This window comes from Gopherus flavomarginatus, chromosome 14 (assembly GCF_025201925.1).
Source record: "Gopherus flavomarginatus isolate rGopFla2 chromosome 14, rGopFla2.mat.asm, whole genome shotgun sequence".
Taxonomy (NCBI): domain Eukaryota; kingdom Metazoa; phylum Chordata; order Testudines; family Testudinidae; genus Gopherus; species Gopherus flavomarginatus.
Window position 1 is genome coordinate 38,773,175 of NC_066630.1, and position 18,044 is coordinate 38,791,218.

The 18,044-nt window shown below is 46.6% G+C and overlaps 1 protein-coding gene across 2 annotated transcripts in view; it reads right to left on the reverse strand.

The window, feature by feature from the left end:
* The window catches only part of PLEKHG4 (pleckstrin homology and RhoGEF domain containing G4), a 165,290-nt gene extending 147,447 nt beyond the window's left edge, over nucleotides 1–17,843 (reverse strand). For both annotated transcript variants that reach the window (XM_050923147.1, XM_050923146.1), the window contains exon 1: nucleotides 17,690–17,843. In XM_050923147.1, coding sequence (XP_050779104.1) covers nucleotides 17,690–17,803 — 114 coding nt within the window. In that variant the 5' untranslated portion in view covers nucleotides 17,804–17,843. The remainder of the gene's footprint in view (nucleotides 1–17,689) is intronic.
* Between the last annotated feature and the right edge of the window lie 201 nt (nucleotides 17,844–18,044).

An 18,044-nucleotide genomic window follows, 5' to 3' on the forward strand; every position in this document is an offset into this window, starting at 1 on the left:
TGAGAGGAAGGAGCCAATCGACCTTCTGGCTAAGAGGGGTGAAAACATTATCTAGGCTCCCCCACAAGACAACGGCAAAGGAAGGAATGAACATCTCCCCTTACTGCTGTATCCCCAAGTGGGGTCAGATGGAGGGGCTGTGTTGACAGGGCTTTGCAACCTTGTACAGCCTCTGGGAAAAGCAGGCTTCATTCAAATGTTAAAATAGAGGTTTTTAATTAGTTAAATATGAAAATGATTCATCTAATCAGTAAAGAAGCCTCTGTGTTTGTTACTCTGTTAGTGATATAATTAGTGCAGTAGCCTCTGATCATTACTGCTATATCCAATTCAGTTTTATGCTGGCCTTACATGTTCAGGGTTTTTTTACAGCCCAGATTTGTGCTGGCTGCTCCTAACCCTATTTGAGAAGTTGTAGGGAGCAGCTGGGTGTCTTGGCTTCAAGGCAGGAGACAGCTGGGATTATTGGTTTCTGGTGCACAGTATAGGATTGTGGAATAATTCTCTTCCCTAGGTGTTTCTATTAAAATGATCAGCCATGAAATAGTTAATAATGCTCGATATTTACAGCGTGCTCTTTTGGAATGGGAGTGAACAGCACAATGAGGTGACTGGGGCAGTTCACCCTGCAGGGTTATTGTTTCAAGTTGAGTGTAGACTCAGGCAGATGTGTCTGCATCAGCTACTCTGAAGTTATATTTTCAAGGTTTTTCTCCCAACCGTGAGGGCTAGGAATGTGAGGTTTTTTTTAATTAAAGTTCAGATTCTAGGGGTGCATCTGCAGCAAGGGCTGGGCAAGAGGTGGGGCGCAGGGCCCCCACCATCCTTCCTGTTACAGCGGGTGATCCTGCATTTTGTTAACTGGCCATTTGATTAGGGTGCCTGGGATTGGAGCATCCTCATTGAACGCTTGTAGTTTGGGCACCAGCTTGGCCCAGAATATTTCATTTCCTCTCTGGTGCCTTATCTATTGTTGTTAGTGGCTCCAGGAAGTCACGCTTACCAATGACCTTACTCTCTTTCTTCACAATGAAGATATGGAGCCACCCTTGCAGCACTCTTCCCTCTGCCAAGGACAGGTACCAAGGAGAAAGGACAGAGTTGTCTCCCCAACCCCACACAGTCTGCCACTAGAGCTGCCTAGCCACAGAGAAGGGAGTGAGCCCACTGACTTAATGCATAGTCTTTCCTGAAGGCCTCCCTGAGGCAGTGTCTCTCCTCTGTTTCCCTCTCAGGGCTGTGCCTCACAGAGCCCTTCATGCAGCATTAAATGTTAGGTTTGGTATACAGTAAAGAAAGCTTCTTGGTCTCAGTCTAGGCTTTGGCAAACATGTTCACATCACATATACTGTTTTGAAACCATGCAGTGCTGTTGTTTGCTTGTGTTAGGGCTGCCAATTTCAGTTTGACGTATACGGGTCTTGTAGGGGTGTTGTCTGGATACTGATCTCAAAGACCTGAAGAGTTCAAGGTGCTTAGAAACTCTTTCACTGTCTAACATTAAACAGCGATAGGTAGGTTCAGGGTTATTTTAAAGAGAGGCTTTGATTTTACTTGGTTACTTAGCAAACACTTCAAACATTCATTTAGATTAAAAGTGTATTGATTTAATACAAGAACGAATACAGAATTAAAACAGGTATTTATACTGAAACTCTGGTTGAGTGATTATGCAAAACAAACAGTTAAAACTTTTAAAGTTTTTCTCCTTTTGGAGGCAAAATATTAGTTTCTTATTTTCAGAACAGCCTTCTCTGATGACAAGGAAAGGGGTTAATTTTACTCAGTCCTGAAGTGTAGAGGCAATTTGCTTATCTTGTTCTTAGCAAACAGACACAAGGGGCAGGAGAGAAAAGGGGGGGTGAAATACACCCACTGGTTAGTTATGAGTGGCGGTTTTGACTGGCAAATCAACCACAACACCTGCTGCCTGGATCCTGGTTTCAGGGATGTCATCTGATTGGATCTTTTCTATTTAGACAAGTCAGGCTTGGATGAGTGGGACATAGCTTTTCATTGAATAGTGAAATCAGCTAAGAGTGAGAGAGAATAGCAGGAAAGAAAGAGGGCAGAAAGTAACACAACAAGGGAAGGGAAAACAATGCAGGATCTCATGTGCCTTTTGCCGTCCTGGGACTTAGATATCTCCACTGATGGGCTGGGGGTTGGATGCCATGATAATGTGATTTGCAGTGTGGTTGTAGCCATATTGGTCTCAGAATGTTAGCGAGACAAGGAGGGCGAGGTAATATCTTCGATTGGACCAGCCTCTTTCACCAACTGATACAAATGTTCGAGCTTACACTGAGCTCTTAGTCATATGATGAAGAGCTCGGTGTAAGCTTGAAAGCTTGTCTCTTTCACCAACAGAAGCGGATCCAATAAAAGCTATTACCTCGCCCACCCAGTCTCATGATAATGTGATGACTTTCAGCATTCCCAGATGAACACAAAGGTCCTTGAACAAGGTCAGGGCTAGCCTTCCTTTTAGGGGGACGAGCCGGGGGAGATGAGGCGAGGAGAGCTAGGACACATGGGACAGGAGAGGACAAGGAGAGCTAAACTGAACTGACCTTTTTTTTCAAAGTCTCTTTATACGAAACCCCCAAAAGGGAAAAAGTGGGTGGCATAGTTCATCTCCCCTCATTATGTTGTCCTCGGCCATCACACCAATATGGGCTATTAACATCTGGTTCCATGTTTTTCATTTTTACCAAGCATAATTTTAACAATCCTTGGATTACAGTAACATAGCTTTTTTGATGTAGACTAATCCAGCTTCTTCGTCTGGCTCTCTTCCAGTTGTTACAACATTTAACGTCATAAACAACTTCATCTATTTTTCATGGTTATTGGAACATCTTATGAATTTTCACATACTTTTTACAGTTGAGCTCACAATGAGGTACACTTTGTAGGTTCAGTAGACATTAACTCTACACCAAAGAAAAAATGCCATCCGAGAGATTAAGCCAGGAAATGGACTGTATTCGTGAGATGCACTGCTTCTAAAAAGAAATGCACCACAACTAACAATATGCATACATTTCTCTAAGATTAACTGATTATACCACCTATTCAACAGAACGATCAGTAATAGTACCGCTGGACAACTTCCAATAATATTACACACAACGATTATGCAGGTAAGAAAATACCTGTCTTTCTCACATTCTCACCTAGGGCTGGAATACCAGAAGATGATGTTGGTTATCATTGATATGCATTGGCACAGCTGTGTAGGGAGCCCAGCATGAATAGCAGGGCATCCTGCAAGTCCAGATTGAGTTGCATTAGTAGAGATTGTAAAGCAAGCTTGTATCTCACTTATTCAAATCTTGCCTGACTTTAACCACTATTGTTATTGTTACCAAGAGTACCGAGTTTACCAAGTTTTTAAGGAAAAAAGCAAACCCATGGATACACGAATAATTATTCTCCACATGTTACAGGAGATGTTTTCCACCTCTCAGCATGAGCACTGGATTAAAGCTTTCCATGCTTTGTCTGTCCATGGTCCAGTATTTCACTCATTGCTCTGCACAGAAACAAAGAATCGGATCCCCAATGCTTAAAGGTTTTTGTGATTCCCATTGTCACTTCCTTCCCACCCCAGCAGAACTACAACCAAAAGGTCGCAGTAAGTTTATGTTTTCTGTTTGGATCCATCCTTTGCTCCTGCTAGCCAGGGGCTGCTATCTGAGCACAAGTGCTGGAAGACACAGGAATCAGCCAGAGGACTGTGATACACTAATACCCAAGCACAGCTCACTGGCGCTAAGTGACACAGTTTGAATTAGAGACAGAACACACAGCACCTCCCCGATCTTACAGAAATGAGGAGCATGGGCAGCTCCGTGCAAATTCAGTGACAGACAATGCTCTCCCCTAAGACAGCAGCCTGCATTTCCTCAGTAAACTGCCCTATTTAGTGTAATAATTACCTTATTTGCTGACTGCCTCCTGCGAGCTGTCTGGAATTACAGTCCAGGCTCCAAGCAAGAAAGGAAATTAACTTTCCCAACACAGAATACAGGAAGCATCATTATCTATTTACTGTCACCTAAATATTATCTGAAGTACTTATGTGGCCCCCCATTCCCAGCACCTCACAATGTATTTCTCCTTACCCACCCCGAGGAGGCAGGGTAGAGCTATTCTCCCCACTGCTCAGATGGGAAACTGAGGCACAGATGAAGTAACTTTCCCACAGGCACACCAGGAATCTATGGCAGAGCTGGGCTAGCACCCAACCCACTGGCCCATCCTTCCCCTCAATAGTTAGTGATCATTTCCAGTGTAAACCAGTCCACATGCTGAGAGATGCCAGCACAATGCAGCTGCCACACAGCACTGCTGCCATCATCAGTGTGACATTATTGACATGAACTGTGACCATATAGATCATTGTTGCAACCAGGGTCCTATGGTTGCACAGAAGAGGTCAAGTGGGGAATCTATGGAAAGGTTGTAGTTTACTGGTTATGATTATGCTGTCTGTATGTGTATATCATTTTTGTATTTGAAGTTATGGATATTAGCTATGTACTTGTATCAATGTGTTTGATTCTAAGTAGTCTCAGTGAAGCATTTGGTCAGCTTCTTGAGAAAGGACTATTCTCAGTAAGTGCCCAATCAAGAAACACTTAACTGACAATGGACTTTGGGAGATGCCAATCCACATCTGAGCTTTCCTGGGAACATTCAAACTAGCATGTAAACAATGGCGTCGGCCTGCAAAAAGCCGAATCATTCATGGACATGTGACTTGCCAGGTGGCTACAAACTCCATTTTGTTGCTGTGATTTTGCACAGGAGAACAAAGGGGTTTCCGCCCACAAGAGAGAGAATATACAAGGCCCTGGAAACCTCTCAATTTTGTCTTCAGCTGGCTCAAGAGATGGCCTCTACACCCCCAAGAGACGCCTGAAAGACACTGGAACAAAAGGACAGTAACTACAGGGGTGTGAGTGATTGCTAGACCCAGACTAGGAAGAAGTCCAGTCTTATTGGGACATCTCTGAGGGTGAGATTCACCTGTATTCAGTTTCCTACTGTATTAGGCTTAGATTTGCATGTTTTGTTTTATTTTGCTTGGTAACTTACTTTGTTCTGTCTGATATTACTTGGAACCACTTAAATCCTACTTTTTATACTTCATAAAATCACTTTTGTTTATTGATAAACCCAGAGATATCTGGGGGAGCAAACAGCTGTGCCTATCTCTCTATTGGTGTTATAGAGGGCAGACAATTTATGAGTTTACCCTGTATAAGCTTTATATAGATTAAAACTGATTTGTTTGGGGTTTGGACCCCATTGGGAGTTGGGTTTCTGGGTGCAAGAGACAGGAGCACTTCTTAAGCTGCTTTCAGTTAAGTCTGCAGCTTTGGGGTGCCTGGTTCAGACCTTGGGTCTGTGCTGGAGCAGACTAGCAGGTCTGGCTCAGCAAGGCAGAGTTCTGGAGGCCCAAACTGGCAGAGAAAATGGGCTCAGAGGTAGTCTCAGCACATCAGGTGAAAAGTCCCAATTAATGGCTATTAGCCAGAATGGGTAAAGAATGGTGTCCCTAGCCTCTGTTTGTCAGAGGGTGCAGATGGACTGCAGGAGAGAGATCACTTGATCATTACCTGTTAGGTTCACTCCCTCTGGGACACCTGGCATTGGCCACTGTCAGTAGACAGGCTACTGGGTTGGATGTACCTTTGGTCTGACCCAGTACGGCCGTTCTTAATTTCTTATGTTTTTATGGGTTTCTGTGACCAAACCCGTCACAATCAGTGCTTAGAGGTGGGGACGGTCACAAGAAAAACACTAACACTTTTACAGATGGGGAAGCCGAGCTCTTCCCTGATGAGTGTCACTGGAATAATCCTTCACTCTGGATGAAATCCCACTGATCTCAAGGAGAGTTTTGCCACTGACAACAATGGAGGCTTTATTTTCCCATTCTGGTTCTATTCAATCACACCATTTGCTGTGAAAATGAGCACGAGTGGAGAGGGGGAGTAAATAGCCAAGTGTGGTCCTTGATTATTTTGCACATTGAGGACATCTTTTCCCTTCCTTTCTGAGTCCTGCCCCTTGCACAGTCTGCTTCATTGCTGGGGCAGGGTCTCAGAAGGACCAAGCTGGCGCTCGTGCTCAGATACAGCACGGCTCGGCTGGCCCACAGTGTTGGCTAGTTCTTCCTGCAGAGTAGAGGTTGTGAAGAACAGAGCTCCAGGACTGAACTGGAATATCAGGGGAAATGACCTAATTCTGCTAGGTCCACGGGGTTATTTTAAGCAACCACATTTTCAGAAGTGGTCAGTGATTTTGGGTGCTGCAATCTGTGGGTGCCCAGCCTGAGACACCCGAAGGCCGTTAAAGTTGGATTCCCAAACATGGGAAGCACGCCAAACCAGTGGCCACATCTGGAAATATTTGGTTATGCTGGGAGCGGTTGTAACTGCTGCAGTGTAGCATGTTCACCTGTGTTGGAAAAGCAACTCTATACTTCAATGGTAGCAGCTCTGACCAATATCACCAAAACCCTATGCGAGCCCAGAACCTGTGTGTGCAATATCCTCTGAAACGCTAGATAAACGCATTGTAGAAACTGTGGGCCAGATGTTTGGTGTGGTACAGTAGAGGAGAGGACATCAGAGCTCAGTTATGGTTCATCCTCTGCCAAGCCTGAGTAAATGCAAGGGACCTGCGCCAGCCAAGAATAGCCCTCAAGGGACTGTCCACCAGCAGAGGATAACTAGAGAGCACCGCAGTCTGGCCCTATGGCTCCCGGTTTCCCTGCCGTGCAAAGCAGCCTGTGCCACCTCTGAGCTGCAGGGGGGCAAGATGAGATGGCGAAGGAGATCAACTCCCTGTGGGGACCTTCTGGCTCCGTGAGAATCCCCCACAAAGAAGATAAGGCCGTTCTTACTTTCCATGCCCTGTGCGCCACCTGAATGGCACAAAGAGGACAGATAGGGTAGAGAATCTTGCACTCTGAATCTGTGCTTCAGGTTGGCACAGCTGGCAGGAACTCTAACCGTGTCTTGTTTAACTTGACATCTGTATTGTATAGGTTTACATGGCAGCTCTGTTCATACTCTAACATAGCTATTTTTGCACAGTGCTTATTTGGGTTTATTGCTGTAGGCACCATCCAGCTGCAGCAGCCTATACAATGGATACAGAGTGCTGTACCACAGCAGCCACATCACAACCAGCAGCATAAGGAGTGCAGCCCCACTGGCACTTACCTGGGCCCCAGGTCTGTGCGTGTGGTAGCTCGGGGAGAGGCACACTACCCCTGGGTTCCTCAGTTGGGAAATTCCATCCAGTTAGGTTCCCCATAGGGCCTACCACAGTACCGTGAAGAAACGAACTACCAAGCAGTCAGTTCAGCTGGCGACCTTAACTGTCACAGCCGACACCCTGGTCACTGACAGTTACCTCAGCCAGGAGGAAAAGCAGACAGCATCTATCTAAACTTGTTACCTCCTTGTGAGGAGAATTCAGACCATCGCTTGGAGCTGAAAAGCGATTTCTGACTGCTCTGTGGATCCTTGGATCCTTCAGACCAGGACAGACACTGGACCATAGTTCCTGCACCATCTACAAGTGCACCACTGACACGTGCCTGGACCCAGGGGTGGTTCTATGTATTTTGTCACCCCAAGCACAGCAGTCAGGGGGCTTCCAGTGGCGCGCCTGCAGGAGGTCCGCCAGTAACGCGGATTCGGCAGCTTGCCTGCGGGAGGGCCACCGGTCCCGCGCCTTCAGCATACCCACAGCCGAATTGCTGCCAAAACCATGGGAACAGATTGATAAGACACCTCCTGTTTCTGAGGCATCTGGTCTCTGGGGTAGAGAACCAATCAGAGCTGAACTGGAAGACTCTCACCAAAGTTATGGGTCAGACCTCAAGGTCCATAATGGACATCAGAAACTACTAGAAGTTAAGAATTTTCTCTAGACTGAAACCTACTCCTAGAAGGGAAGATGAATTTGATCCATGGATGGATCAGGCTACCCAAATGCTACAAGAGTGGACTGTGGCAGATGGGGAAATGAGGAAATTAGTGGCTGAAAGTCTTTGTGAGAATGAAGTTTCACAGGCTCATCAGAAAGCCATAGAAAGCCCACTACTATAGTAACTGCCCCCACTGTTTCTAATTCTGCAAGAAATCAAACACTGACCTTAGTCAAAAGGATAGAGGAGTTAGAATCCCATCTTGCCATGCCATGCCATGTGTTAATACCCTTGGGTAAAGCCATTGCCCTCCGTGTCACTGCAGACATGGCAAAAAGAATATGGTGATAGATCCTTTCCCCTGAGAAATTCTTCTAGGGGAAGGAGCAAAGACTTTTTTCCTACTAGATCAAGTGAGCCTGTGAGAATTTTGGGGCATATGATGGGATTTTTCTGTTAGCATTGTGGAGGGTATAGTCACACTGCTCACAGGTGTAAGAATCCTGAAAACTTAAATGATGTTCTCAGTGGTGGCAGATGACAGAACAAGGAGCAATGGTCTCAAGTTGCAGTGGGGAAGGTCTAGGTTGGATATCAGGAAACACTATTTCACTAGGAGGGTGATGAAGCACTGGAATGGGTTACCTAGGGAGGTGGTGGAATCTCCATCCTTAGAGGTTTTTAAGGTCTGGCTTGACAAAGCCCTGGCTGGGATGATTTAGTGGGGAATTGGTCCTGCTTTGAGCAGGGGGTGAGACTAGATACCTCCTGAGGTCCCTTCCAACCCTGATAGTCTATGACTCTATGAATGATGTATTGAAGACAAATGTCAGGGAAACCACAATGGGCCCCAACAGGGAGTGTTCTGGGCCCCACAAGAAAAATCACTGCAGACAAATTCCAGTATTTGGGGGAGACCAATCTACAGAATTCTCCTTTGACTCCAATACCAGATGGACTATGTGGACTCCAAACCAAAATTGAACTGAAGATCGATGTTTGGAAGTGTAAAGCTGTTTTGGACAGTGATTCCCAGGTCACTCTTCTGTTCAAACCATTCTATGATAGCAATTGAAGAATACATCTATTCGCTGCTGGAACGACTATCGGTATGGGGACTCTGCAACACCAGTTTCCTGTACCTTGGATATGTGAACATAGAATTGGAATTCCCCAAATTTATTGTGGGAGTGTCCACCAAATTACTTTGGCCCTAGTATGCCCAGCAACCGGCTATACTAACCAAGTACCCCAATAATTGGGACGAATGCCAATATGTTTGGAGAACTAGCTAAGGAGTGTTGAGAAATGGTAGGAGCCAAACATGCAGAGGCGCTTAACGTGCATTTCCTGTTCCTAGATCCCTATCAGAGGAAGGAGAAAGAATAAATTGTGGTGCCAGAACAACCAGTAGGTCGAGTGATAAAAGTAAAAAGTCTGTACCGACTCTACCAGGAGGTGCAACTTGTTATGTGGAAGGACAATTAGAGGTATCCAACCAGGCCAAGAACCAGATAGTGACTATTGAAGCTCTGGCTGGGGACACCTTAATCCATAGTTTGATGGCACATTGTTGAGTGACACTCCTGTCCACCAAGACTGGGAAGACAGTCGCAGTACCCATGATAAATGAATCTGCCCACCCAGTCATTGCGTATCCTGGAACTCTATTGCCCATGTTTATGTGTGGAGACAGTTAGTGGCTCCTACCGGAATAACAATGCCAATGTGATACTTGATACCTCTCACTTGAACTTTGGGGATTCCCCAGTTCTGCATGTCTGGAAAGAACTATTAAAAAAGAAACTTGCTCAGAGAATTAGCATATTCTCCCAGAGTGAGTAAAGCACATCCCAAACCTCCCGAGTTTGTGCCCTCGAAGATGGCAGGGAGGTTACAATAGGTTTGTAGTTCACACTCATCACCACAATATCTGAGCATAACGCATTAAGGAATGTGACTAGGATCATCAGTCAGCCCCCCAGAAATCATGAGATTGGCTTTAAAATGAGGAGATTTAAAAAACAAACCATTAATGTAGGGTTCTTTCCATTTGTCTTCTGATTTCTAAGCTGTGGGAGGCACATTTTCAAGCTCCCCCCGCCCCCCCCCCCGCTCCAATCATGAGGGCAGGAAACGTGCTTTTTTTTTTTTTTTAAATCTAAGCAAAACAAGGCCCTTATATGCCACTTGATGGTAATTCTCCTTATGTCTGTCTGTAGGTATGCAACATGATAACTTTTGAATGCCATACCCAATCAATTCCACAGTTTCAGGGAATGTTCTAGACATCAATGGGCAGAACTCTACGGATTTTAGTGAAGAGTTAGACAATCAGAGGAGGGAAATGGAGGACACAGAGTCCCTGGCATCTGACCAAGGCTATGGCTTGTCTACATTACCTGCTAGATCGACGGGCAGTGATCGATCCAGGGGGGGTCCTTTTAGCGACTCTAGTCTAGAAGCGATAAATCAACCCCCGAGCGCTCTCTCGTTGACTCTGATACTCCACCGGAGTGAGAGGAGCAGGTGGAGTCAACGGGGGAGCGGCAGCAGTCGACTCACTGCAGTGAAGACACCGCGGTGAGTAGATCTAAGTTATGTCGACTTCAGCTACGTTATTCACGTAGCTGAAGTTAGGTAACTTAGATCGATCTCCCTCCCCCAGTGTAGACCAGACCCTAGAGAGTTTACAGCAGTGCAGTTGCACCAGTGCAGCTGTGCCACTGGAAGCTCTCTAATGTAGCCACTCTAAGTCGACGGGAGAGAGCTCTCCCGTTAGCTTGATTACTCCAGCCCCAGCAAGCGGTGGGAGCTATGTTGGCAGGAGAAGCTCTCCCACCAACATAGCACTGTCCACACTGGCGCTTACGTCAGTGTAACTTATGTCGCTCAGGGGGGTGGTTTATTCACCCCACTGAGTGACACAAGTTAGGCTGACAGAAGCAGTAGTGTAGACGTAGCTTAACAAACTCAGCAGCTTCAACCAGGTCTGTAATTGTCTACGGATCTAAAAACAGAACCCCACCCCCTGCACACACACCTCTCAGCTGTGCCCATCAGCCCAACTGAGTTTAATATATTGACACCCTGAACGACTTCTCCCCCAACCAGAAAGAAAAGAACTAATGGTGATGAGGGCGCACGGAACCCCTGGTATAGGCAGTGGGGTGGGGGTTGCATGGAGTCCCTGAAATAGAAGGGGATGGAAAGGTGGCACACAGGGAGCTTGTGGGTGGAATGGAGGGATGCAAGGAGTCCCTGGTGTGTGCAATGAGTTCGGTTGTGGAGTACTCGAGCCCCGAGTAAGTGAAAGCCGAGCTTCTCACCATCAGAAACCAGCATTTTAAGTATAACTCTTCTACCAGGTGGAGGCGGCAGCAACAAGGCCCTCCTTACATAAGAAAAACACTAAATATAACTAAATCATTAGCGTTGGCAACACTGTATGCAGATTCTGTTTCCTCCGCCTGCTTAGTAGAAATAACTTGTTCGTTCCTGATCTTAACAAGAGTTCAAGGAGAGACTAAATGTGTTTTACATGGGGAATGCAGGCAGGAAGCTGGGGACATAACCTGAAGTGAACCAGGCTAAAAGCCATCAGAGAACCTTACAGGGGAATCCTGGGCAAACTCTGGGAAGGACACAGAAGAGGACCTCTCTCTAAAAAGTAGGCTGTAGTTGCTGGGCTCAATTATGTCACTTACACAGCAAGGAAGAATAAGTCTACTGCAGAAATCTCTGGTCTGTGTGATGCAGGAGGTAGGATTAGATGATCACAGAGGCACCTTCTGGCCTTAAACTCCCTCTCTCTCTCTCACACACACACAGACACAGACACTCACACACGCACTAGTGAGTGGTTGGAATGCGCACACACACACACACACCAGTGAGTGGTTGGAATGCGCACACACACAGACACACACACACACCAGTGAGTGGTTGGAATGCACACACACACAGACACACACACACACCAATGAGTGGTTGGAATGTGCACACACACACACACCCCAATGAGTGGTTGAAATGCACATACACACACACATACACCAGTAAGTGGTTGGAATGCACACACGTATATGCACACACCCACACACACCAGCGAGTGGTTGGAATGCACACATGTGCGTGCACACACACGCACACACACCCGTACACACCAATGAGTGGTTGGAATGTGCACACACACACCAGTGAGTGGTTGGAATGCACATATGCGCGCGCACACACACACACACACCGATGAGTGGTTGGAATGCACACACACACACACATACACCAGTGAGTGGTTGGAATGTGCACACACACACACACACACACACACACCAATGAGTGGTTGGAATGCGCACACACACGCACACACACACACACACACACACGAGTAAGTGGTTGGAATGCACACACATGCACACACCAGTGAGTGGTTGGAATGCACACATGCACGCGCGCACACACACACACCAATGAGTGGCTGGAATGCACGCTCACACACACACACACACCAATGAGTGGTTGGAATGCACACACACACACACCAGTAAGTGGTTGGAATGCACACACGCACGTGCACACACATACACACACCAGTGAGTGGTTGGAATGCACACACACGCCCACACACACCAGTGAGTGGTTGGAATGCACACACACACACCTCAATGAGTGGTTGGAATGCACACAAGCACCCACACACACCAGTGAGTGGTTGGAACGCACACACACACACACACACACACCCACCAATGAGTGGTTGGAATGCACACACACACACACACCAGTAAGTGGTTGGAATGCACACACGTACGTGCACACACATACACACACCAGTGAGTGGTTGGAATGCACACACACGCCCACACATACCAGTGAGTGGTTGGAATGCACACACACACACCCCAATGAGTGGTTGGAATGCACACAAGCACCCACACACACCAGTGAGTGGTTGGAATGCACCCCCCCCAATGAGTGGTTGGAACGCGCACCCCCCCCATGAGTGGTTGGAATGCACACACGCACCCACACACACCAGTGAGTGGTTGGAATGTGCGCGCGCGCGCACACACACACACACACACACACACACACACACACACACACGTGGTTGGAATGCACACATGCACACGCACCCACACCAGTGAGTGGTTGGAATGCACACACACACACCCCAATGAGTGGTTGGAATGCACACACGCACCCACACACACCAGTAAGTGGTTGGAATGCACACATGCACGCGCATGCACACACACACCAGTGAGTGGTTGGAATGGGTAGAATGCATCTGTCTGGATTTCCTTTTACAGTTCCTGCTGCTTCCTGCTATTGACCATTTATCTAGCTCTGACCCTGTGCTGATACCCCTCCTCTCTTCTGCATCTAGCAGTGAACATGGAAGATTTTCTAAAGGGACCAGTGTTTTTCTATGACCAACACTTTCTAAAAATCAGGCCTCTTTTAAGGCATCTCAAGCTGGACCCCAAGTCACTTTAAAAATCAGGGCCTCTCTACGTTTGTTTCCACACCCAGGAATAGTCATGTGTTTGTCAAGAGGTGAGGGCTGTCCTCAGGGAAATGGGGTAGGGGATGGGTTGCTGGTGGAATCAGAGAGACAAGTCAAAGTGGCTCCATGTGAGCCCCACCAACGTGAACACCAAAAAAAAAAAAGGAACCAAGTGTTCCCCAAACACTAGTGACCAGGACTTTACACACGTTAAATCCAGGAAGCAGAAGGTGGTGAGGCCCTCTTGAGACATGCTCCCCATCTCGGGGGGAGGGACAGCTCAGTGGTTTGAGCATTGGCCTGCTAAACCCAGCCAGGGTTGTGAGTTCAGTCCTTGAGAGGGCCATTTAGGGATCTGGGGATTGGTCCTGCTTTGAGCAGGGGGTTGAACTAGATGATCTCCTGAGGTCCCTTCCAACCTTGATATTCTATGTCCCTGCCTGTTACCAGCTGGCACTTATTACTAAGGATCAGGCCCCATTGTGTCCAGCACTGCATATGCACCCAGTGGGAGACAGTCCCTGCCTCAAACAAGTCCTCAGGCCAAACAGAAGAGACAAAGAGTGGGAAGGAAAAGGGAGGCCCAGTGAGTTGCCCATGGTCACAGAGGAAGTCTGTGGCACAGGCAAGAGTAGGAATCAGGATTCCTGGACAATGCTGCCTTTTACCCCATACAGTATGGCTTTCTAGCCTAAGTTAATAGAGTTAGCATGTACACCTGCCTTTGCCAAGCACACGATGCCCAACTCCAGTGCCTTATAAAAAACAAAGCATCACAACGGCTTTACAAGCATCTGGGCCAATAAAAAGATATTACCTCATCCACCTTGACTCTTTACAAGCACAGACATTAATTCACACTGGAAAAAACCCAGGGTGCCGGCGTTTTCAAATACCCGGGCTCCCTGATGCTTAGTACAGAAATATAACACACAGTTTAGAAGACTGTCAAAATATGCAAATCTCCAGCATCTCCACTGTGAGCAGAACCATTCAGTGCGTGAGTGCACAAGACATCTGCAGCGAGCACACTTCCTCCCTCTGTAGCATGGCCCTTGCCACTTGCTCCCTGGTCCTTGAACATGCCATCTCTTTTCTCCCCAATCACTCCATTAGAGCTACATTGGCCCTGCAAAGTCCCTAATTGAGATGTTCTTGTTAGGCCATATGTTAGAGAAAGGGGGTGGGGGAAGTACCAGACCATCCCAGAAGGAAAAATATGCACCTAAAACTGTGGCTAGCCAGTGCATTCATTGGGTTGGAGGTCAGGAAATGTTATAGCTACGTTTCAAACTTACTTTGGATACAGTGGCCATCCTGGTCCATATCAATATGTGTGCAATGCCATCTGCAGCAGTCTCCCAGAATCCTCTCTCCAGCTATTTCAATCAGCACGAAATCTTGCAAGATGTCTCATTTTTATTCCCATTCCTTTCACCGGCTTCCTAGCCATCTGCTGCCAATTGAAACTTTCCACTCTTACATATCACGCTGGCACCAGAATCACTCCAGTTCCTGCCTTCCTGCATCACTTCCAACCTTTGTGCTCCGTTCATTCATCCACTCACAGTCTCCTTACTGTGAGTCACTTTGCCACCGCCATTGCTAAATGGTGCAGTTCCTCTCTTCTAGCTCCACTTCTTTGGAGTTCCCTTTCCTGAACCGGATCATCCTAAAGCCCTTCTCAAACCCTCTCTCTCTTAATACTACTGCTTCCCACGAGCACATTCTTCTTACTCTTCACGTGAGCCTGATGTCCTGCTCTCCCTCTCACTTGTTGACTTCTCTTTTGTTGTTGGATATTGTTGGTCACCGCTTGATTGCTGTGTCTCGGCTAGTTTATTCCAAAGCTTTGGATAGTATAATCCAAGAGCCTGGCCACGTTGCTTCCTGAATCCATCTTTTGTGTGTCGCCCCCAGACTCTGAGGGGCACGTTAGGCTTGTGGTGGTGCACTGAACCCCTCTGAAGCAAGGCATTTAGTAGACCCGTTTCTTTAAGGATTTCTATTTATGTATCTAACCAGTTCAGAAAAGAGCTTCAGGAATGATTCCAGGTCTGGAAAACCTGCTTTACAGTGAGAAACTAGGAAGCGCAATCAATTGAGCGTCACAAAACAAGGTCAAGAGGTGACTTGATCGCAGTCTACCAGCACTTACACGGGGAGAAGATTTCTGAGAGAAGAAGGCTCCTTAATCTTGCAGACAGGGACAGAACAAGAGCCAGTGACTGGCAATAAAAGTTCAAACAGGAAATAAGATGAAAGGGTTTTTTTTCAAGTAAGGGTAATTAGTCATTGGAACAAATTGCCGGGGGGATGTGGTAAATTGGATAAGCTATGCTATAGTACAACCATAAGTTACTGAGTAAGATGCAGGAATAATTGGGTGAAATTCTATGGCCTCTGTTATGCAAAAGGTCAGACTACTAGATGGACATAATGGCTCCTTCTGACCTTAAAGTCTATGAATCTCTTCAACTGCAACTTCAGACACAGTAGCATTGAGGCCAGATTTGTAGAAACGGGTGAATGTAGAAATTTGCACGCACAATGACAGATTGCACAAAATCATTGGAATAAATATGTAAATGGCTTGTAAGACAGGTAAGCTGTAGTGTAATTGCACCTGCAATTGAGGGAATTGTGCACACAAATCTGTGTAGATGTACGTCAGATGTAATGTGGTATCCTCTGTGTGTGGCCATGTTAAGAGGCAGTCCTGTTCTCTTCTCTAAGAATAAAGAAGCTCCTATTAACACTGGTACTTACCTGGTAATATGTTCTGCTTCCTCTTAGCTTCAGCAGCTCCCACGCCCTCTTTTTAAGAGCGTTGAGTAGTTTGTTTGTTTTTACAGGGCACTTGACATCTTGGAGGTCATAATGTCCCTGCTCCGAGTTTGTACTGACTCCTTGTTGGAAAGGCACTCCCTGCAGCATCTGTGTCCGCACACTTTCTTAACTGCACTCTTAGACATTGGGTCAAGCCTGTGAGAGTGAGTAGTTTCCAACACTCAAAATCTATCATATCGGAGCAGCCAGAGGGAGAAACATCCCAGGCATTCTCAAACTAGGGGTGGGACCCCTCGGGGGGTCACAAGGTTATTACATGGGGGGGTCAAACCCCCCAAACCCGACTTTGAATCCAGCATTTATAATGATGTTAATATATTAAAAAGTGTTTTTAATTTATAAGGGGGTCGCACTCAGAGGCTTCCTGTGTGAAAGGGGTCACCAGTACAAAAGTTTGTGAACCACTGCCTTAGTTCTACCAGATCTTCCAGTTCCTCCCTGTGCAGGTACAATATGGAAACCACAGAGAAGATGCATTTGATTATTAAACTAAGATGGACACCACAGAACTAATGGCAAAAAGAAATCATTGCAAAACAGTGGTAGAATACAAACAAACCAAATGCTAAGCAAGATAACATTCTGAAATAGTGCAAACAAATTCACGCTGCCACTCCAAAACAGCCAGGTAAAAGTCAGTCATTGGCAAGTGGAACATGCTCCTGATCGGCAGGACTTCAGCACAGGGAGGGTTAACATTATTACTGAATTGGGGATGTGCACACTCCTGCCACACACGAATCAATCTAATCAGAGGAGGAAGCACAAGGCCCAGGCTGGTTTTCCTAATGCACTGAAGGTTAGGGGCAAGATTATCTTCTCATCCCACTGAAATTAGATCAGGCCAAAAACCAAAAACTTCTCTGTGAGGGTTGTTTTGTTTGTTTTTTTTACACAATTGAGAACTTCAGAGTCAGTGAAGGAGAAGTGACAGCAAACTCCTGGTGCTCTCACTGGACGCAGCTCTTCAGACACTCACAGCTTTGCATTGGCAAAGGACCGAGGAGAGAAAGGAGCAGCACTAGCGTTGGGGGAGCATACAAAGAAATGACACAAAGTCTCAGTTCCAGTCTGGTCACTTGCCCTTCTAGTTTCCGTGCGGCTATCACATGAGATGTCTTAGTCCAACTCCTCTCCGAGGACAGCTCTGCATCTCTCCAGCCCAGTGGATCCAGACTGTAGCTAAGTTACAGACAGGCTTGGGGTTTGGTTTTTTTTGAATTTATTCTTTCGGTTCAAATATGTTTTAATGTAAAAAATATCCAAAGACCCAAACTTTACTTCCTAGGATTCGCTCAGGCTCCCCCCACAAGCCCTGACAGCAGCTACAGCCAGTGCCCAGACAAGCGATCTGTGTATCGTGATCTACTTACCATGTTTCTAAACTCCTTTATCCTCACCCTCTCACTTCCAAAAGCAGCGTTTTTTCTCTCTTTCTTCCATGGTTCCCCCACACAAGGTTTTACTCTCTTCTTATAAATACGCATAAACCACTGAACCACTTTGAGCGTGGAGCTGTAATCCAAGCCCTTGCCCGCCCCACTCTGCATTTCCAACTAATCTAACTCATGACACAGCCTTGGGGCTGGACTGGGGGACCCTGAAGGCTGCTGTGACAGCCAACAGGCTGCGCTTTGTTTCGCAGTAATAGATGTAGTGACAAGTGCAGTAAACACTGGCTTCCATGTGCAGTGCAGCTAGAGACGCTACAAGCCCAGCGATACACAG